At 40.6% G+C, this 23021-nt stretch overlaps 1 protein-coding gene across 1 annotated transcript in view; it reads right to left on the bottom strand.

Annotated features, from left to right (window-relative positions):
• Nucleotides 1–10133: 10133 nt before the first annotated feature.
• LOC121874803 (nephrin-like) overlaps nucleotides 10134–23021 on the bottom strand; it is a 97749-nt gene continuing 84861 nt past the window's right edge. Inside the window, exons 5-6 of the mRNA XM_042379090.1 lie at nucleotides 14893–15133; nucleotides 10134–13965 (exon numbers count right to left, since the gene is read on the bottom strand). Of these exons, the coding sequence (XP_042235024.1) occupies nucleotides 13847–13965; nucleotides 14893–15133 (360 nt within the window). The 3' untranslated portion in view covers nucleotides 10134–13846. The remainder of the gene's footprint in view (nucleotides 13966–14892; nucleotides 15134–23021) is intronic.

Raw genomic sequence — 23021 nt, 5'->3', positions numbered from 1 at the left:
CTAGTTGTCGCTAGCGGTGGTCAACTAGATTATTAGTACTATATATATATATATATATATATATATATATATATATATATATATATATATATATATATATATATATATATATATATATATATATATATATATATATATATATATATAACGAGGAGGAGAACCAGGGTAAACACAAACATCTTGAAGTAGGGCTTCTTTTAACTGCTAACGTTTCGGAAATAATCCTTTTCCACAATCAGAGCCTAACAAGATTTGAAAAAGTTTAAAAATACAGGTGATATATAATAAAAACATAATATTATACAAAAATTTACCTTCGATAAACTTTAAAAATTTAAAAAAGAGCAAAATCCAATTCAAACCCGACAAAAATGACGAGAGACCTACATACAAAGCTAAAATCAGGAAATAAAAAGTATGAAATAAAATACACAGGGGGGTATTACCTTAATTCGGACGAGCCTTAGTACGAAAAACACAACAATTCACTAGAGGCCATATCACAAAGGGATGGCTTTTCTTTATACTGGTGTAATACCTCCATAATGAGGAGGTCTGTATCACAGTCGCTCTTGCCAAGAACTGACAAATCAGACGGCGAAAACGGGTGGTCATGTTGGTGGGCGTGGTTACGAATAGCTGAATGTGGTGGTTGTGTGATTAAATGGCCTGTTCATGGATGCGAGTTATCAATTGTGTGTGTACAGTAGCCTTCAGCAACATCAGTGTACACAAGATATACCACAAACAATAAAGACAAATTAACAAACGATCGATGTATGGATAAGAGAAAAATATTTTTTTAACAATATCCAAAAAACATCAGGAAATTTGTGAAGAATATAAGTTGACAATACACAATTGTTTTCTGTCGAATATCATAGCTGACAGATTCTTAAATAATAACAAATCATCAACATCACTGCACTACACAGGAGCTGCTATATGAAACGATAAATAAACCATCTAATTATTCTTTCCTCTTGTCACCTCCCTGACCATCTCTGTCAACTCCACAACCTGCCTCACACCCCACCACCCAACGACCTCCACCTCCTCACTTCTCTGTGCTCATGATCACAATCAGTCCTTGTTGAGAACCCAAAAATACAACTGCGGGAGATGAAAAAACAAAACACAGGTCTTCTGATATTTACCTATAACATTCTTTCTCTTTCTCCTTTCCTCCTATCTTCCACAACTACCTCTCCAAACTCCAAAATGTGTGTGGACCACTTCCCACTACCCCAAAAATTCTTACATGAAATCTCTATTATAACCGTAATTAAAATCTTGCCATAACGCAGGATAAAAACGGCCTAAAGTGTAAAGTATCACCCCAATTATGGTATCATATTCGTGCAGGCGCTCAGGAGAGGAACTCTGAGAGCGGAAACACAATCTGAGAGAAAGAGAGAGGAGAATTGGCAGAGGTGTTGATGGCGGAGGAAGGGGGGGGGGACGTCGGCAGGGAGAGAGGAGTTAAAAGACCATCAACACACAATAAGAGAGAGAGAGAGAGAGAGAGAGAGAGAGTAGCAAAGTTCTTTGAGGGACAGATCTATCCTGACAAGGATACACATCTCAACATGTGTTGGTGGAGAAAGGGCTGGGAGCGGAGAGTAAATTCCCGTCTCCAGGTGCCACTGGTGAACCTCTTAGCGACGTCCTCCTTTAAGCACCACCACCTGACTTGCTCCTTTCCTTGCTCCTTTCCTTGCCCTCATGTGCTCCTCCACCAGCATGAATTTCAAATAGCATATCAAACATCGTATCGAACCATGAGAACGCCAGTGCATGCAGAACGCGGACTATGCTTTGTCTACCATACCTAGAGGGGTGATGGTTAGTGTATCCTGGTCTTATTCTTCTCTAGGTGATGCATGAGTTATCACATATTTCAGCCTCATGGATCCCTCGAGTGTCAGACCTCCTCATGTTCGTTTCACAATTACATAATTATCTTACCAAAATCACTCTCTACGCTGCTCACCATTATTCCCTATCCTCATCTTTCTACAGTTTACTCCGACGCGCTCCTAATATTTTCCCTTGACAGATCTAAGCCACAAAATCCCATATACACTAAGAACACTTTATTTCCTAGCTCACTTCACCCCTCCCTCAGCCTCTCCCCACCACCTTGTCACCTTGGTTACCTCACCCCAGGGAGGTAAGGTGATGCCAGCCTTGATCGTGGTGAGTAGAGGCTCCCCCAGGGACAACATTATGGTCTTATGTTTCATCCTGGTCTTACCCTCGTCTGTCCTGGGGGTGTGTGGGGGATCAAGTGGCCAGGGCACGTACAGCCAGGTGACACGTCCATTGAAACTGTGGGGAGGGGGTGGAGGCCGGAGTGGTGGTGGTGGTCATTTGGCTGCGTCAAGTAGAGTAAGATGGGGGTTGAGGGTAGCCAAGTGATCATGATATGTTCTCTGAAGGGATCGGAGTCAAGTAGCCAAGCCACAATAAATAGGTAAGAATGGTTAAGTGGCCATGACACGAACAGGGAGGTGTTAGAGGTCAAGGATCTTGGAATACGATATAACAATGTAGTGGGGCGCTGCGGTCCAGTGGTGTAGAGGACGTCCTAGGGGTTACTAGTTCCATCCCAAGGCTTCTCAGCTGTAAATAGGTAACAACCTTTAAAATGGCAGAGTTAAAGAAGGTCGAGTGTAGAGACGACTACAATTATAGCCCCCTTGTGTACCGTAAACTTAGTATACAGTGTGCATTATTCGCAATGTCCCTAACGAACCTTAAAGTCTATGAGAACTACTCTCACGTTTACGAGCTTCAGTAACTTGTACAGCGGAGTATAAGTAATCAGTAAAAGCAGGCTCTGGTAAATGAGTGTAGTTGTGGTGAAGAGGGTAGTAAATAGGTTAGTGGTGAAGAAATAGGGTGTCCAAGCAAGTATCCAGCTAAAAGTTTAATAAATAATGCAAGTGAATAGATATGAATATAATTGTTTTGCTTCTTGCCACTGAATGTCGTAGGATCTATCCCAAGCAAGACATAGGGGGAATAAACTGGTGTAAGACAGGCCCGGGTATACTGAGCCTAATACACTAGCCATCATATATTACCAGTGTGACACGACGGAAGTAACTTGATGTTTAGCGGCTAAGTGATGGTAGGAGGGAGGGAGAAAACACTCGAGGGAGGAGCCTCCTTGAGAGAGGTGTTGGTGTCCGTCTTGTCTCGAGGGAGAAAGATAATTCTGAAGACAAAAAGTGAACAGACTTATTACATGTTCGTATTTCTGTCATTTTCTGTGTGTATGTTTGTCTTTTTCCCTTTTCTCTTTTTTAAGTGTAATATAATATTTAAAGAAAAAACATTACGAGGACTTCTTTCTTTGAATTATTAGGTATAATAATAAAGGGGTTTGGTGGCTGAGTGGACACGAGGCTCGCCACCAGTTCTAAAGATCTCTGGCTCAATCCCGGGGCACTTCTAGTCCACCAAGCGGTAAGTGGGTTACTATATACAGTTAGGGTAGCGAAGGCCAGTTTGCATCCTTTCACATTGAAGTCTTAGGACTCTTGTGTGTTTTATACACACTGTTCTTAACAGGCAGTCATGTCTAAAGGATCCACTTCCATGTTTATGTAACACAACTTGGTCGATTCGACATAATTACATGACTTTATTACGAGCCAATGAGAATAATATAATTTATCAATATCCACTGGTGAAGGTAAACACACAAACACAGTTCCATGAAGTAAAACACATTTTCAACTTCGCATTAAGGCAAGCTAATTGAAAGCAAACATGGATGGTCTCGGAAGTAGTGCTACTATAATAGCCTGGATTTTTTTTTCTTTCGAGTCCTCGCTGAAACAGGGAGGTATTTACAACTTGCCTCGTGTTAGCTGAAGAGGGTCAGGCAGATCGAGTGTAGCTGGTTGGTGATAGTTGTTAAACAAAAATTCTTTACACTCTACAGAAAAAAAAATTGAAAGGTATTAAGAGGATTGTAGTGCACGTTTATGATGTAGGTGGAGTTGGGTTAGTTTAAGTTTTATGAAGGAATAATTTTGCAAAAACTAGAAATAAATAGATAATGGATATATTAATATGACTGGAGTTGAAAGTTAAAGCTAACACACAATAAAAATATGCTGGCGCCATGTCAAACTTTACAAAATTCATCTAATAATAATTGAAAAATCCCTGATTTGTTATTGTAAAGGCCTGGGACTTAGGGATATAAATCCCTTACCAGACTAATTAGGTTCTTAATAAAGGAAAGTCAAGGACCATGGTTTACTGAGGAATAACAAACAACCGTTTGAGATTGACATCTCTTTACTATAAAAAATATAACACAAAACTCTGACACCACTCAACAAACATCAAGTAGCAATTACGGGAGTCAAACAATTAATGCATTAAACAGTTAATGGAGTCACACAATTAATAGAATCAAACAATTACTGGGGGTCGACAACTGATAGAATCAAACAATGAAAGGGAGTCAGCAATTAAAGGAATCAACAACAAAAGAATCACACAATAAACAGATATTTCCTACGGCAGTGGCCCTGGGGGAAGGTTCTGGAACACAGTGAACCACACTCAGGGTAGGGAAGCGTCCATTCAACTCCACACTCAACAGCGACAGCGGCTGATTGCACAGACGGAGGAGATGAACTGACGGTCGTGGTATGCGGTAGTGGTAGATGACCAGAGAATTGACAGTCGATAGGTGAAGGTCTGGGAAAAACAGTCCACGAGTCCAGGACCTATGATGAGACCACAGCCAGAATTTGAAGAACAGCGGAGTAGTTAGATAGTGACTGTATGGCGGCTGGGGTGAATCTGACGGTGACACAGGTAGCCACTGCCGTTCTCACCTCTGTCCAACCTCCCCAAGTGTTGGTCGCACCAGCAAACGAGCGAGTTAGCAGCGGTAACGAGCAGGAAAATCATTTCCGCCCTTACAGTTATGGATAGATAAAAATGTATTAAAAATAAATTATATATCTCATCCATACTCCGATCGTTTGTTAATTTGTCTTTATTGTTTGTGGTACATCTTGTGTACACTGGTGTTGCTGAGGCTGCATTGTAAACACACACACATACAGACAGACACACACACACATACAGACAGACACACACACACACACACACACACACACATCATGGACAGAGAGAATACAGTACCTAAGACAGACCAAGAATGAATTGAATCTACTCAATCATTTCCCGACGCTACAAGAAAAAATTTTCCATTAGGACCATAGGGGGAAAAAATATGTAGCAGCATCTCCGGTTTGTTGATGATCTCACGTCAGTTGTAACAGATACTACGATGATGAGAAAGGCATTTTGGATTACTGAAAGTGTTATATATTAATACAATTTGATGGACCCATAAGAAAGCTGTCTTTATTATTTTAATGAAGGTTACTATGTAATAACACCCCCTCCCCCTCCTCTGTAATACTATAATAGTGTCGTTACCGCACTTATCTTCCACACATTTTACAAGTCTGTTATTACTCCACTGTAACAAAACACGTGAATATATGTATGACTCGTGACGCAGTGTATAACATGACGAGTGGTGGTGATGTGTGTACAATATTATGACAGATTCCGTCTCGTCAGCCTCATAGAAGCCAAACAACAGTGGGATTTACCATGATAAAAATGTAATTGTATTTGTACTTTTTACGAAGAAGGAAAAAAAAAAGATGATATCCATATCATGAAATATAATTGGAGATAAACTTTGTATTTTCACCTCATTTTGATTTCCCGAACGCTGGATATCTATCACCATAGTAACCTTAACCCACAATAACATTATTCGTCGGTAACTGTTTGGATCCGCATTGCAGCAGGCAGGCGGTGCTCACTAAGCCTGAAACGCGCCACGCCTCAACCCTCGGCTGCTGTACAAAGACCACTACTAAGTTATTTGAAGTGGGTTACATGACGTTAAGCAATATAAAGCATGTGATGATGTATATGTAAAATAACCTTGAACTTCCTTCCTTGAAACAATATGAGTTACTCTCACGCTGTGGCCACGTTGAAATAAATTTTCCAGGAAACCGCATTTTTTCTTCGTTTTTGATTGAGTTAATGCCACTTGTTTTCTGATATTAGAATATCTCCTTCTGTGAGTGAGTGAGTGAGTGAATCCCATTTACAGCTGCAAGAATTCATGTTTATTTCAAATTGGCGTCATTTGGTTCGCTGTTCATTACCTGCTTCGATCCATCGTCACCTCATAGTGTTCAGATGTTTATATGGAAAATATTTCTATCTTATCATCCACTGTTTTTCTTGTATCCAGAATATCCTCCAGTTGTCCTATGCTCATGGAATATAAGGTTTAGTGGTCTACTGTATTAACTGATGGCCTCGCAGACATTCATGAAATTCAACGTTCCGACTCGCTGTTTGATCTATGGGTGCATTAAACCTTTCCCCATGATTCATCCGATGATCAAGTATAACCAAAGGGAACGATAATCCCAAACTCCACAAAATTGGTCTCATAAATTCGTTAGTGGTGTTGGTTTCAGTATCAGTAAAGCTGTTATATAGCAAAGAATGCCATTACCGTAGCGAGAAGAGAACAGAGGAACATGCACTAAATCTGAGATTATCTTAACCTTGAAATTGACCCCCTCAATTTAGTGGATATGTTACTACTTGTAACATGAAAACAGTACCTGAGTGTTACCCTTATTGGTGTAGATAATTTCTCATTGTCTATTACTATGATAAGTTGAGGATAATTCCCCTTCACAATTTCAATCGTGGAAAATATTGACACTTCTTATCGCAAATTATGTACACTACTTATCTCAGTTTCTGGTGTTAATTGCGTATTAGTGTCAATATCATATCCCCCTGTTATTTATTACTGAGGGTCCTTGGTTGCTGGACTTATTAAGGATTGAAACAATGATTCCTTTTAATGTTTGAATATTTATGATACATATGATGGTGCGCTAATTTTTTCTTGTTCATTCGCTCGTGGAACATGCTAAGCAGGTATTGTCAGCAAACTCATTCATCCACATGCTCCCCACACTATAAAGGATCTGGCAAAGTTCCTGAAATTGCATCTCAATGTACTACTACTGTGAGTTTCTCGCGGATCCAACGCGCAGAAGAAAGAAGCACATGAGATTCTTCTTTTGCAACTACAGTAACAGTGTACAGTAGTTGGATCAGGTCCAAACAATGGGGTCAGACAATTTCTGTAACATACTGGACGCCTCTTAAGTAAAACAACAAGTCTGCCTTGTGTTATCCCGCGTACAAGTTTTGTTAGAACTTCGTTGTTTGACCAGAGTACACATATATGAACGTAATTACCCAGCAACAACTGGTGAGACAAGCGTGCCGAATACATCTTAATATGGTACCTTCTAAATGAAAAAGAGCATCCTTGTAAGGCCTCTTGATGTTTGATGTTATAGTCCCATTCTGGACTCAGAACACTAGACACTCTAACCAAGTTTCTCGGTAAATTTTAGGAAACAACGAGACAGTCCAGTACAGTACCTCCGTTTTCTAGGTGCCTGGTAGGTCAGGGGAGACTGCATAAGAGGCACTTGGCTGAGGCGGGAAAGAAGTAAAGGAGAGTGATAATACAACGTAACTGCGGCGGCTCTGCCGCTGTCGGGCCAACAGGGCCACGTAAAGCACAGAGAACTTGACGACCGGCCGTAATGACCACACCAACTACCTCCCACTGCTTGTTGCTGCTCGTTATACACTCGGACGACCTTCTCTCAGCTTGTTACTGGTCGTTATACGCCAGGACGACTCTCTCAGTGCATGCCGTCGCTCGTTATACACACACACACACGACGACTCTCTCTATGCTTGCTATAAAATCTTTGACGACCTTCCCTCTCTGCCTGCTATGCACTCTGGAAGACCTCTTGCTATACATGATTGATAATTCTTTCTATTCGCTATTTACCCAAGATGATCCCGTCAATATTTGCTATACACAGTAAACGAAGCTGTATCTGTGTGCTATACACCATAATGATCAATTTCTGTCTGTCTATCTGTCTGTATCTCACTTTGTTATACGAAATAGTAATGTTCGTAATAGTATCAACAACACTACTATAATCGTAATAGTATTGATAATTGTCGTAACGAAATATTAAGCAGGTGAAATAAAATGAACAATGGGAAAACCAAGACAAGAGAGGGTATTCACCTTACTTGTGAGGTGTTTGGTGGTCCTGATAAGAATTATTGGTTAGTATTGAATAAGACCAAGACATGATATCTACACTGGCATAAATTCTAATATACGACTGTTAGGAGGCCGTCTCGACATTCTTCAGTTCCCGGGATTTTTTTTTTTTATTATTGGCCTATCAAAGTTTTGAGTTAAGAGTGCAAAAATTACTTGACCCATTGGGCTTTCAAATTAGTACACATCAATCACAAGTACCTTCCATTTTGAGTGTTTTTGACCTCGATGATGGTAATATTAACTGAGAGCGAAGCGTCTAGTTGATCATTAAGGGGTAGACTAGAGGATAATAGGCCGGGGGTAAATAAGGATTAGGATTTACTGTCAACGTCACCTCAACTCTCCAGGGAGTTCTTGTGTCACTTCAGGTAACAGCAGGTAACACATGTAAGGATGGCAAGATAACCAATGCCTCTCGTTATTATCTAGTGATCATTGACTACAGATTGCTGAAATGCTACTACGAGAAGCGATTTTTCTTATGTATGTTAATCTAATAACATCTTAGAGAAGTTACGCTTTTTTATCGAAAAATACTATAAACCTCTTGTAATCCTTGTACTGCACAATATTTACAAGTAACTAAGTAAAAATGTTATTAAGCTTGAATATATCTTTTAGAAATATAAAATTTTCTTTGACCACAATCACATCATACATACACTCAGCCAACCAAATGGATTAAACTAGCCCTCCATTATACCAAACGAAAATATTTCAACATGAAACTCAATATCTCGTCGCGAACATCCCCCCCTCAACCCCCACCCTCATCCCACGGTATGAGAGCACCGGTTCTCCATAAATCCTTGGGGCCAGAGTTATTGGATCAGTACCCACCCCTAGAGAGTCGCGCTGACAGCTGAATTCTTGGAAGAAAAAAAAAATCCAATATATGCTCCACCAGAGATCAGCTTGAACGAGAGACCCCCTTTGATTTGCCTCCGAGAAAAAGAGGGATTGGATAGGTTAAAAAAAGGGGGGTATTTTAGTTGTCCTATTCTCTGTGGGACATCATCTGAAAGAGAGAGAGAGAGGAGGGCTGTACATCACAGGACTTGTGTATCATCAAGGAATAGCACAAAATAAGGTAGAAACTATTTAATTCGATATTTGCTAATAACATACATCATAATCATCGTTAGTTGAGAGGAAGGTTGAAATTATGTTGAATTATGATACAATAAGTGTTCTAACACTTGATCTAATTAAAGCACCTTTACCATTAAGGGGTAAGGCTTATCGTTTCAGCCATTATCTTGATCTCACTGATTGTGTTCAAAATCTCAATATGTAGTCCTGAACATGTTGATTAAGGATTGTTGTAGGCAGTTTGATATCTGTATAATTACTTGTCCAAATGACCTCTAAATTTCTTAAGTAAGTGACATTGAAAACCACAGGCGGTGAGTAATTAGCAGTAGAAAAGAAATTAGGGTTAGAAAAACAATTAATGTTATTGAGATGTAATTTGGTCAAGTAATTAATAGTGTGTGTACACAATGTGAGGTCGAGTAGTTTTGGGGTACTTGTTTAACGACGCTGTGATCTGTATGTGATTTGTTAGTGGAAAACGACACATACAAGAATATGGGGGGTGATTTCAGTATAAGCTTCAGAAAATACCATTAATCTATAATGTAAACTTACCTTCTCAAGCTCACTCACTACCTTGTCACCCAAAACATCCCCATAATAATATGAATGCTTTAAAATCATGAACAGTATATTTTTTTTTACTTTCTCATTAACAGGGCGAAGGCTACAGGACTCAAAGCCATTAACTTGTTTTCCAGTCACAAACTTGTGTGAACTTTGTGTGGAATCGGTATCATTAAAATATAGATACATATCAGAGGTGAAATTAAATAATGAGAACCTCTGAAACATATTTTTAATGATATATGTACAAATACACTAAGAACAATTTATAAACTTCATTTAAACCTGACTAAGGTCCATGAAGACCACCACACATCATGACAGTACGTGAGCGACAACTGGCCCTCATGTTCATCACCCTCTGAGTGGCTCATCCTCTTCCTGGTGGTATTGTCGATACTTACTGTAAGCGTATTAAACTCCTGTTGGTAGTCTGGTGATGCTTATTGATGGCGTTTTTGGTCGTGGAGTGGTTGACTCAAGTTGATGGCGTGGTTGACACTTGTTGATGTTGAGGTTCTGAGGTGGTGTTTGGTGGGGATTATGGTTTATGCTTGCTGGCTGAAATAGCTAATGTTTACTGGTGCATCGATTTTGCAGGTGTTGTGATAAAGGTTACAGCGCCTAATGATGGACACTGTTTAAGAACATGATTATAAACGGACTCGAGATAAACAATATTTATGGTTTCTGCTCTGTGCGTCTTTAGAAAGTCACTAAAGTTATTATCTAGACCTCACGTACGTGTAATTTTTTTGTTTAATTAATAATTAGAAACAAATGATAAATCTAATGGACAGATGTAACATGTACAGTACAACCATTTACCACCAACACTGAGGCCTATCACCGGGTGAATGTTTTGTCAGGGCAGAGGGAGGGGATGGTGTTGTATGTAGCCCGAACAGTTCAGCAGCTGTTCCCCGGTGTCCAATGACCGAATGTAGGATAAAATGGCACAGGAAAAAATGGCACAACTCCATGACAAAACCCCCCTAGGACATGTGAAATATTTAATTTATTATATCAAAAGATTTTAATAAAGAAAACTGTTTATGTATTATATAGGATCACATATTAACACAATCATAAATATGAACATATAAAAAGACCATCATACAGTATCTAGCCAAAGCCAGTAATCAAATAATACACAATATTCTAGAGCTCATTAAGTGTTCAGGTTCATTTACAGTTCATTTTACTTCCACCTGATGCTATGAACACTCTGGGGAGGATTTTCTTTAAGGTGTTGTGTTTCACCAAATTGGATTTAGATCATATTAAATAAATACTATATTTCATAATAGTGGCGGATCCAAGGTGGCGTAATTTTTTACTTGACAAGTAACATGGGTCGTCATGTCGGCGCTGAAATTACTGAACAGCAGGTCAATGACCAGTGCCGACACGAGAACATATTATCACAGGTTAAACAGGTCAAAATCTCCACTTGGGAAGGTAAACTTCACGTGGGGTCAAGTCAATTAATTGTGTGTTGGACTTGAGAAGCATTAATATATCTTGTGATATTTTTTTCAGTGCTGTTGTTTCCGAGTCCCTAAATAACCACCCTGTGTTCTTCATAGACACCATTTCAATAGTTGTACATCACACATTATGCGGAAAATAGTCCGTCTTAATATAGCAAGACACAGATAATAACCACACTTAGTCTAACTTCAATATGAATAAAAATGAAAGAGGAAACAAACACACACTTGGTCAAAAAACAATTTGTCATGAATCCTCCAAGTGGACCGGAAGGCCTTAGCGTGGGTGTTTGTTTACATCCTAACCACTCGAAGAAATAACATTTTACAACTAATATCACGAAGCGCTTCATATACATCAGCACCGCAGAGCATTTGTAAATGAACGAAAGAAGCGCTTTATGTAGTATCTGGTATAATCTAATATTTATACGGGTATTGAGAAATGCCAAACGAAATAAAATCTATAATACAATTTCCATCCGAACCCTTTTCTTACACGGTCGGATAATAATTCTCATAATGTGATCCGATGTTGTTGTCAGGAGATTTGCACTTGGCTACTCCTGAGGCTTTTATTACTTATTGTCGCTACAAATAGTCACGTAACTGAGTGCTCCTCTTATTCTTACCCCGAGACCGTACACGTCAGTATAAAAACGAGCTGCATGACCAAGTTATCATTTAAAGTAGATTTTTGCGTGTGGTTGTATGTGCGTATTAATCCGTGTGTGTGTGTGTGTGTGTGTGTGTGTGTGTGTGTGTGTGTGTGTGTGTGTGTGTGTGTGTGTGTGTGTGTGTGTGTTTAAGGACTCGGCTGGGGTAGAGAGCATGTGTCAGTAATAAACATTAATATACACGTAGTACATGGGTAACCTCCTTTAAACATATTATCGACTTACTCTCACAAGATATAACTATATAAAACGAATGAGAGGCATTTATGATTTATATATTTACAGTAATTTTGTCTTGTGACGCGCACGTGCAAAACTTGTTCACGTATCTACCACGTAAAACATGTGAAGAGTTTAACATAAGGAAATAATCGCCGAGTAGTTTCCATTACTTCTACAGATACGTACAAAACGTATCAGATACTTCGTCTTCGACAGTGAGATGCTATCACAGTGTTACTCTCAGATCTAATACGTTAAATTATGTAATTAATTGTGATATGAGAGTTACATTAGCCTTAGAGAGATATTCCTCACCTCCTGCTGTCAATGATCACTTGTCTCCCTGTGATGTCGTCTTCAACTTAAATATATGATAATATTTTGAACACTAAATGGCTGTATGTACAAGTATTTAGAAAATGACGTCCAATGACTTAATTCACCTTTAAAGTTCCCCCGGGAGATGAGTGACGAAAATACCGTTCCTCCTGTTGGTCAAGACTGATATAGTGCAAACACGTTCCCACCATCAGGTCACACCAGTCGAGAGTTAAAAGACCAACGACTAGTAGCCTTATTAATATAATGTTTAATAGATGTCTGTGAAACATCATTATTGATGACTATGTGAAAAATATATATTTTGTCCCCCAAAATACGGATAATCTATAAAGGTACAATGTTATGTTATTCCAGGAGGACACAACGACTCGGGTGGACGCTCGGTTGAGAACACCTGACTACACGACACAGGTATATCCATCCTTCAGTCGTCATATCCGGGTTCTATCTTCGTCACACATTTACAAAGGTGGAAGAACAGTAGAGAATACGCACATAAGAAGTAAAACTGAAAGAATACAGTTATAAATGTAGCTACACTGTGACTACACTACAGTGACTTAACTCTCATGAGGAAGACTATAAACTCGACTATAGTCTTTCAGTGCTGGAAAAAACAATCACTGAAAAATCAGTATCGTAAAAGGCAGATTTACAAGTATATAATAATATCTCTCTTTTTCAACCTGCTGCGGTTTTCGCACAATGTTACGGTCAGCCAAATAAAAGCTACGGTAACAATGAGGGTCATAATAAGTTATGTAATATTAGCAATTTTGAACCTACGGCAGAGTAACTGCAGGACAATTTTCTCTATTTACAGTGAGCTAAAAACTGGCTCATGTTACAGTGACAGTTTCCAGGAGCCAGACACGAGAACGTTCTTTGGTCAGCGTGTAACTGCACACTGCCCTACCATAAACAACATTCTGCTCTGTAACTATTTTGACGACGAATAGAAAAAAAAAATATACAAGGATTTACAATGAACTTATTTTTAGTTCTAGAATCTGACTTGGAGAGCTGTACTGCCTTTAATCCTCACAGGAAGTTATACGGGATCACTGTGTCTGAATCCATAATCAAGAAGGTTACTTCCTGTACTAAACTTCTTAGCTGGGAGCAATTTACTCTAGTGAGGGCGCAACTGAGTGTAGGAGAGTAAAGGGTGTTGGAGAAACTGTGGGGAAGAGTCAGCTGGGAGAGAACGCCAACACTCCTGTTATCATCACCTCCAGCAGGATAGTGAGCAGCCCCGCCAGGACCACCACCTGCCGCTGCTGCTGTCCGTAACAGGTGTTGCTGCTGCTGCCTGTGGGAGGTACGACACGGATAAGTTACGGGAGAAATTACAGACAATTTGATACAGACAATTTTATTGGTAGCATGAACCAAGAAAATACATTTATAACACACACACACACACACACACACACACACACACACACACACACACACACACACACACACACACACACACACACACACACACACACACACACACACACACACACACACACACACACACACACACACACACACACACACACACACACACACACACACACACACACACACACACACACACACACACACACACACACACACACACACACACACACACACACACACACACACACACACACACACACACACACACACACACACACACACACACACACACACACACACACACACACACACACACACACACACACACACACACACACACACACACACACACACACACACACACACACACACACACACACACACACACACACACACACACACACACACACACACACACACACACACACACACACACACACACACACACACACACACACACACACACACACACACACACACACACACACACACACACACACACACACACACACACACACACACACACACACACACACACACACACACACACACACACACACACACACACACACACACACACACACATACACGTTTATAAAACCACTATTGCACTGAAAAGTAGTTCAAGGATCATATTGAGCACACTCATATATTTTCTTACAACGTCTCTACACATATCTTTTGGGTGAACATTTTATCTCTATTAACTACCCTAGGGTGACTTCGCTCCTACCCTCAGTGACCCAGGGATGACCTAACTCCCCTCACTGACCCGGGAATGACCTAGCTCCCCCCCTCAGTGACCCTGGGATAACCTAGCTTCTGCAACAGACAGTGGACGCCCCACCTGAGTAGGCTGAAATATCCCGAGACTCCATGACGGGGACGTTGTAGGTGAGTTCATCCTCGACGCTGTGCTGCTGTGTCTTGTAGTATAGGGTGGGGATCATGGCCGAGCACCGTAGGTGCATCTCGCCGTCGTGAAAGTGCTCACGAGAGACAACGAACTTGAGGCCCTTTCGAGTCTCCATCAGTCCGTTCTGCTCGGAGCGGCTGTTGTTCATGAATACGACGTACTGTCGCGGAGCCTGTCGAGAAACACAGAGTTATAATTAATATGTGACACATAAGGACATAAGACACACGTGTGTCAACAATAGCATGTTATATTTTATTACGAATTTATACATACGACGATAATTCACTCAGCAATGCCTAACAACAATTACGCTTTACCTCGATGCACAACGTACACGAGAATGATATACTTGGTGTCTGATTACAGCACAATAATCCATGATACACTCATTAGGGCCTTACAATATTGCCATAGTTCAAGACAATTTAATGTGAGGATGGGGTGCATGTCTGTGGTCCCTCAGATATTGTTTTCCCATTTTACAGCAGACGCTCGATGTAAGTCCTTCTTTATAAAGGAGAATACGTATATGATTTAGGTAAACTGTAATTCAAAAAAAACCCAGTAGATCGTAATCAGCTTGAAGTTGTAGTTCTTTGAAACAATCATCGTAATAACGAAAACAATATAACAATAGTTACAGCCACTCACCGTCTCTCACGGACACTCTGGTCACCATCATCACTGAATATTTGAGAAACTTATTGGTCCCCGCGGTGGCATATCTACAGTACTTGAGCAATTGATGAAGATTGACCATATAATAGTAATGGCTTAATGGTGATAAGCTAAGGTGAAAAGAAACGACGGAAGAGATAGTTTGTGGGGGGTAACTTCTGGAGAGTTACGCTGTGAGGCCACTGTTTATTTATTATTTATTTTTTTTTGCATTTTCCTGGATGTGTCGTGAACATCATCGTTAAATCATTTTTTGTAGACTATTAGATGAGCTAACTAACCTTTACAGAACAATCAATGGATAATTTTTGTTAGATTAGGTTTGGCTGGTTTATATATCATTAATTAAATAAATAATTTAGATGAGTGAGTACCCGCTCTAATTCGTGGATTTATTCAGAAAATTTAAATATTGCCTCTGTATTGTGGTGATATTGCCCGTGTCCAAACTTTTGTTAGGGTAAAATTTAAATTCACTACACTTGAGTTCATCATGAATTTCAGCCTAAAAGCGTCAGGTTCAAACTATGTTACCAGCTTTATATTCGGGTGCAGAGATAGGTGATACGGTTGGTACTAGATTAGGAAATAAAAATCATACTGCATTTCATATAACTGACGATTTTTCTACCTTCATAATACACGTGGTAATGTAAACAGAGATGGACTTTGGGACGTCGGATTCATTTTGTTTAGTATTTATGTAAAAAAAATCCCTGAATATTATTAAATCTCTTGAACGAACGTAGCGTTTATATGAGAGTAAATGATGTCATGAGTGAGTGGCATAAAATAAACGTGGCAGGGCGTCTGATCTATGTCATGTCAACCGTGGTGTTTAATGTGTTTTTACGACAGTGCGCAATATGAGGGTGAGACGGGTTGATTACTGGGTATGTATGTATCCAGGTGACACAGAGGAAGGAAACTGCTGCACCTTCTGTATGAGGATGATAATGTCATGCAGAAATACACAGAAGAGAATTGTGGAGGCTGACTGACTGTACCTGTCTAGTTCTAGTGTATAAGTATTATTCTGAGTGACGATGGTCATGTGGCCAAACTTTAATGTTAAAAACCGTGTAAATCATTAAAAAAAATCACTGTTTAAAGAGTATCACAGAGAATGGGAATGAAATACATGTATAATGTTAACGAAGTCTGAGTTATGTTAAGTTTGCTGCGACTTTTTTTTTTGGATAAAACTATGTAAAAGTCCTACAAATAATAGAGATAACAAAATAACTAATTATAATTATCAAGAGAGTAATGAGGAACAAAATAATCCCTTAATTTAAAAGAGCAAACAAAGGAAAAATAGTTAGTAAAGAATGAACTTATAGGAAAAACTTTCGTTATATAATGAAAACATCTGGGAGCGACATGCATGACTCTAATCATACAGTCGGTGAGATCACTTAAGACATGCAACGGATGAAGGATTGATGATGATGATTTATATTATAGGAGGGGAGGGGAAGGGAGGAGAGGGGAGAAAATGAACATCGTCAGTGAATGAGTTACAACGGTCCACCCACGAACTGAGGCCAGAGGAAACAACATAGACGGTTCGTGGCCGCTGGGAGATTCCAGTGTGGCGAGTAAAAAAAAAAAAAGAAAAGAAAAAAGAAGAAGAAAAAAAAGAAGAAATTGCAAGAAAAGTTCCTCTCGACAACTCAGCTTTTGTGTAACTTAGATACACAAGTAAACACTATATGTGTATTTCATAGATTCACCGTTGACTCCTTAACATTATACTAAGGGTTGACGAGGCATCTATGATTTATTATTCTGTTTGATCTCCTTTCTGTATATGAAAATGAGTTTAAGATTATATCAAGAAATCGCCGCAGTCGAATAATCTTGACTGTACTTTTAGTAAGAGAAAGTGACTTCACGTAGCCAGCCAGCTCACTATATTTTTTATGGGCATAATTTCGTAGCAGGGTGGGGAGGCCCACTGCTCAATATACGTGCAGCTTTGTAGAGATTTTCAGCTCCCTACAGAGGAAGACACGGTTTCGGAGTCTGCCAAAGGCTTGAGATGCACATCTGATCCGATGCTGAATCTCTTCATCAATGTCTGCGGTGGTGGACAGGTGGGAGCCGAGATACCGAAAGTGGGTAACATTAAAGAGGGGTGTACCGTTAAGCTGGATAGATGGTGGAGGTGTATTTGAACCAGGGGCAGGTTGAAAGAGATTTTGAGTCTTACGTACATTCACCTCAAGACAGAAGTGTGCATACGCATCTGCGTAGATGTTCAGGACATCCTGTACGTCATGTTTAGTGTGAGCAACAAGGCTGAGGTCGTCTGCATACTGAAGTTCAGCATTGGAAGATGCCGACACCTTTGTTCTTGCCTGGATGTCCACCCCGCAGGCTAAATTGGCACTGACACGAGTAATGAAGGCAGCCAAGAAAATGGAAAAGAGAGTTGGTGCCAGTACACACCCCTGTTTAACCTCTGTTTGGATGGGGAAGAACTCAGACTGGGTGCCGTTGTGCAGGACACTGCCGTTCATACCATCGTGGAGTTGCCTCAGAATGGTGATGAAATTTGGTGGGCAGCCAAAACGACTGAGGGTCCACCAGAGGGCTTCCCTGTTGACCGAGTCGAAGGCCTTGGTTAGGTCGATGAGAGCCATGTACAGGGTCACGACGCTGTTCTCTGCACCTTTCCTGTGTCTGACGGGCAGCAAAGATCATGTCAGTGGTGCTACGTGATGGTCTAAAACCACATTGAGATTCTGGGAGGAAGTTTTCCGCCTCAGGAAGAAGTTTGTGTAGGAGGACTCGGGCGATAATCTTGCCAGCTACGGAGAGCAGCGAGATCCCACGGTAGTTGCCACATTCTGACCGGTCTCCCTTGTTCTTATAAATATTGACAATGGAGGCGTCTCTAAGACCTTGGAGAATTTCCTCCTTTTCCCATATACAGGGAGAGAGTGGAGACGGCTGGTAACCAAAGGTCCTCCTGCTTTATTCACCTCGGCTGGGATTCCGTCAGGCCCAGAGGCTTTATTAGTCTTCATCTGTTTGATGGCTACCTCATCCAGGGATGGAGGATAGCTGAGGTGGGTCAGCTCTGGATGCTGAGGGACCTGCTGGGTACTCAAGACATCCTGAGTTAACCACTAATATGTGAATAGAAAAATAAACAATAAACTGCTTTGTAATATCACCATTGATTGCACTTTACACAAAATAAATAATTAGAGAGCAGCACTGACTAGATAATACTCAATTAAACTCTATTTGAAAAGGTATCCACCACTGACAAACTGAGAAGTCCTCATACTCCCAAGGCCAGCCAGTGACTAGAGTATGGAGCGATGTCAGTGACATCACGCCATACTCCAGGGAACTACCAACCTAAAACTAATATTAATGAATTCCCCCATTAAGATGCAAAAATACCAACATACATACAGAAAAATATTTTATATATCAAATACCAGCCCTGCTCACACATCATTATACGAAATTATATTTACATAACTTGGGTAACATGCCTAAAAAATATTTCACTATGCACAGCGCAACGCACCAATGTACATTACGCCATGCATAACAAGATACAAACCGTACAACCAGGCACACACACACACACACACGTGTATATATATATATATATATATATATATATATATATATATATATATATATATATATATATATATATATATATATATATATATATATATAATGTATCATGTTGGTTGAGCGGATGTTTCCCGTAATGGGTAAGGTGAAGTGTACTTGTATAGAGTCGACGGTGTTGCCTGCGTCAGCGAGTCGTTGTTTATTATAACACATCATATTATCAATTATTTCTTCTCGCCTTACCTCACTCCTTAGTTTATCCTAAATCACACTATAAAAAAGTATATACGTGAAAACTGAATATATTTATCAATAATTACATGCCAAGCTCTACTACTGCATTTCATAAATAAAATTATCCACAATTACTATGCAACATCATAACAACTCTTAACAAATCAGCTTCCCTCAGAACTGCAATCAGTAGATATTTAAATTCTTATAAACAAGCAAATAATCCCTTTACCCAGCTATTCCATTATTTTGATATACCTACCGTGCACACACCACCATAGTCAAATAAAGATCTAAAGGAATTGTTTCACAAAGGCAAATCACATTATCTCTTGCTCTAAATCAGATTATAAGCAATTCCACTCACGGTATGAACGCGGACCACTAAAAGCCTTTGTCAGTGTGTTCCCCGTTGACCAGGGCGGTGTTGCAAGCAAACATGTATATTGGCTTATGTTACAACTGGACACACGCCAATTACATCATACTCGGGGTAAAAATTCTCTCTTCCAACCCCTGTGTTTCGCGGTCGCTTTCTCTGTCTGTTCCTCTCTTCTGGGTCTCTATGTTTTATTGTCTTTGATTACCTATCTGTCTGGTGACCTACAGTGTGTTTTTTGTTCTCTCTTACTCACTCTTATTATTTCCTTATCTGTTTATCTATGTATCAGCGATTTGTTTGTATATGTCTGTCTGCCTCACGCTGCCTCCTCTCTTCATGTCATAACATACCCTTACGCCATGTCTGGGTTACTTCAAGATAATAAACTACACTACAAGAACGACTGTACCTGTACGTTCTCCTTCCTCGTTGTGTGCACTAACTCTGCAATGAAAACTCTTCGCCTTGTGGCACCAAAGGTTAGGAAGTCATTAATACTTTTACCTTTATTTTGTTGTTGTTTCTTAGATAGTACACTTCATGTAAAGAATTCTACGAGCTTAAATTCGTTTTTTATATTATTTTTTACGTGTGTGTGTGTGTATGTGTGTGTGTATGTGTGTGTGTGTATGTGTGTGTGTGTGTCTAGTGTGGCAGCTTTATATCAGTGTTAAGGTGCAAGCACAGCTTGGTCCTTCTCGCTTTCAGCTGCCGCCGCTGGCTAGCTCTCGTGGCGAACAGGGAAGCAATTGCTTAAGTCTTCCTTTGCCAGTACACAGCCTCCTCACCATCAAGACTCCTGCAGTGCCTCATCGTGACAACACACAGTAACTGGGTGCCTCGTGGGCCCAGGCTAGACCAGCAGGGGATCTCGGAGTAGCAGTGGGCCCCAGAGGGACGGCGCAAAGCCCATTGGCATGTGAACGCGTTCTGGGACCTATCAGCCATTGCCCAGCTGCCTTAAGGATTAACCTTGGTAGGTATAAGGCTATGGGAGTAAACCTCGAACGAAAAATCTGCAGTGGAGCCCCGGATCAGGCAGACATTCTTACAGAGCTCCAGCAAGGCCCCAACGACTACACCGGCGGAAGAAGGCAATGCCTGATGGACAGGCTACTAAGGCGAAACTCAACAAACTGGGCTATCGGCAGTCCATTGCAACTCTCCCTCTCCCCAGTCTTTGCAACACTTGCACCACTGGATCAGGAAAAGGGAGAGCCAAGATGTGTGGTTGCAGCCTGCGCTACTGCCTCACCACATAAATCAACTCGCGCATAGATATCATCCAGCTCATCATACCTCTCATCATCATCAAAACCCCTATACCCCCAAAAGTTCCATGGAGACGGACGAGTGGCGACGGGGACAGGCAGAGATGACTGCCGGGAGTTTCTAGTCACAACTCTGCACATGGGCGGCACAGATAAGATGGTCGTTTATGCATTGGGATCTAGGAAGCAGTGCAATCCGGTCCTGTCTGTGCGACTGAGCAGCCCTTTCGAGGAGCCACTCTGCTCACCCCATACGGGGAGGGGGCTAGAAAAGGTGCCCTAAATATAGCCTGCCTAAAAACCCAATCTGACTGGGCAACCGCACCCAGTAAGGTCATCCTTATGTGGTCGAAAACACAATCAAAATTACAGATCCAAACAAAAACAAACTATACAACCTCTTATGGTCGCTGCATGTAACATCAGGACCCTACTGGATACTGGCACAAATGAGCGCCCTGAAAGAAGAACTGCCCTTGTGACAAAAGAGCTGGGTAGGTATCACATCGAAATAGTAGCCATTAGTGAGTCCCGACTCCCAGATGAGGGTCAACTTCTTCTGGAAGAGTAAGCCTGCTGCGGAGAGAAACCGCATTTATGGAGTTGGCTTCGCCATCCGCCAACGCATCATACACAGGCTAACTGAAATGCCTATTGGGATCAACGAACGCCTCATGCCGCTTCGAGTCTCACTGAAACACTTAAGTCATGCCTTTTTCATCAGCACATACGCCCCAATACTGGATGCAGAGGATGACATCAAGAAGGCCTTTTACGCCGACCTCGACTGAGTGCTAACCTCTCTTTCCAGAGGAGATACGGTTGTGCTCCTTGGCGACTTCAATGGCAGAGTTGGCAGAGATGCCAACATTTGACAGGGAACCATAGGGAGAAATGGACTAGGGAAGGTAGAAGAGAGTCCGGAGGTGCCTTAACAACCTTACAAAATGATAAAATATAAGGTATAGGATAGGTACAGTTAGCTACTAAAGTCCGTTCGCCTCTCTTCCAGAACCACGAACCCCAAGATTCAGACTTATTAATCTGAAGCATTTATGGACAGACTAATGTAACAACCTTAGAGTTTATGTAATTTTATGCACATAATTGTACACAATGTGATACAGAGGCAGAGAGAGGGAATTTGTAACATTTACTGTTATAACGCAACTTATCAATTATTGTTGTTGTTGTTGTTGGTGTTGGTGTTGGTGTTGGTGGTGGTGGTGGTGGTGTTGGTGTTGGTGTTGGTGTTGGTGGTGGTGGTGGTGGTGGTGGTGGTGGTGGTGGTGGTGGTGGTGGTGGTGGTGGTGGTTGTTGTTGTTGTTGTTGTTGTTGTTGTTGTTGTTTCACATGACTTACTTACAATCTTGGCGCTATAATCAACTGGAATTAAAAAAAAAATCATATACCTGAATGGATATTTATTTTTTATTTTTATGGTGGGGTGAGTTTCCATTCCCAAATAATTATATTCCCCCACCTGGAGTGTCCCTTTACCTTTGATACCACATTGAATGTCTTGACTGAGTTACTTGTATCACCTGTCTGGGAAGTGTCCTCAAGTTTCGTGTTTTTCTTCGAATTAATTTCAGGTGTATTGATTCCATGTGTTTGTGTGACCTAAGGCGATATTGTCTGGTTCCGTCTATGATTGTTTTGTTTCTGTTGTCATCCTGGATTTGTCTCTAGAAGGTTTCCTCAGAATTTTTTACATGTACCATTGTATAACTCTGTGTTGGTTATATTATTCATAGTACTCATTCATGTATACGTAATGTGGGTGGGGTTATTTATGAATATGTGTGTGTGTGTGTGTGTGTGTGTGTGTGTGTGTGTGTGTGTGTGTGTGTGTGTGTGTGTGTGTGTGTGTGTGTGTGTTTGTG

This window comes from Homarus americanus, unplaced genomic scaffold, assembly GCF_018991925.1.
Source record: "Homarus americanus isolate GMGI-L3 unplaced genomic scaffold, GMGI_Hamer_2.0 scaffold56009, whole genome shotgun sequence".
Classification (NCBI taxonomy): domain Eukaryota; kingdom Metazoa; phylum Arthropoda; class Malacostraca; order Decapoda; family Nephropidae; genus Homarus; species Homarus americanus.
This window is presented reverse-complemented; position numbering and strand designations above follow the sequence as displayed.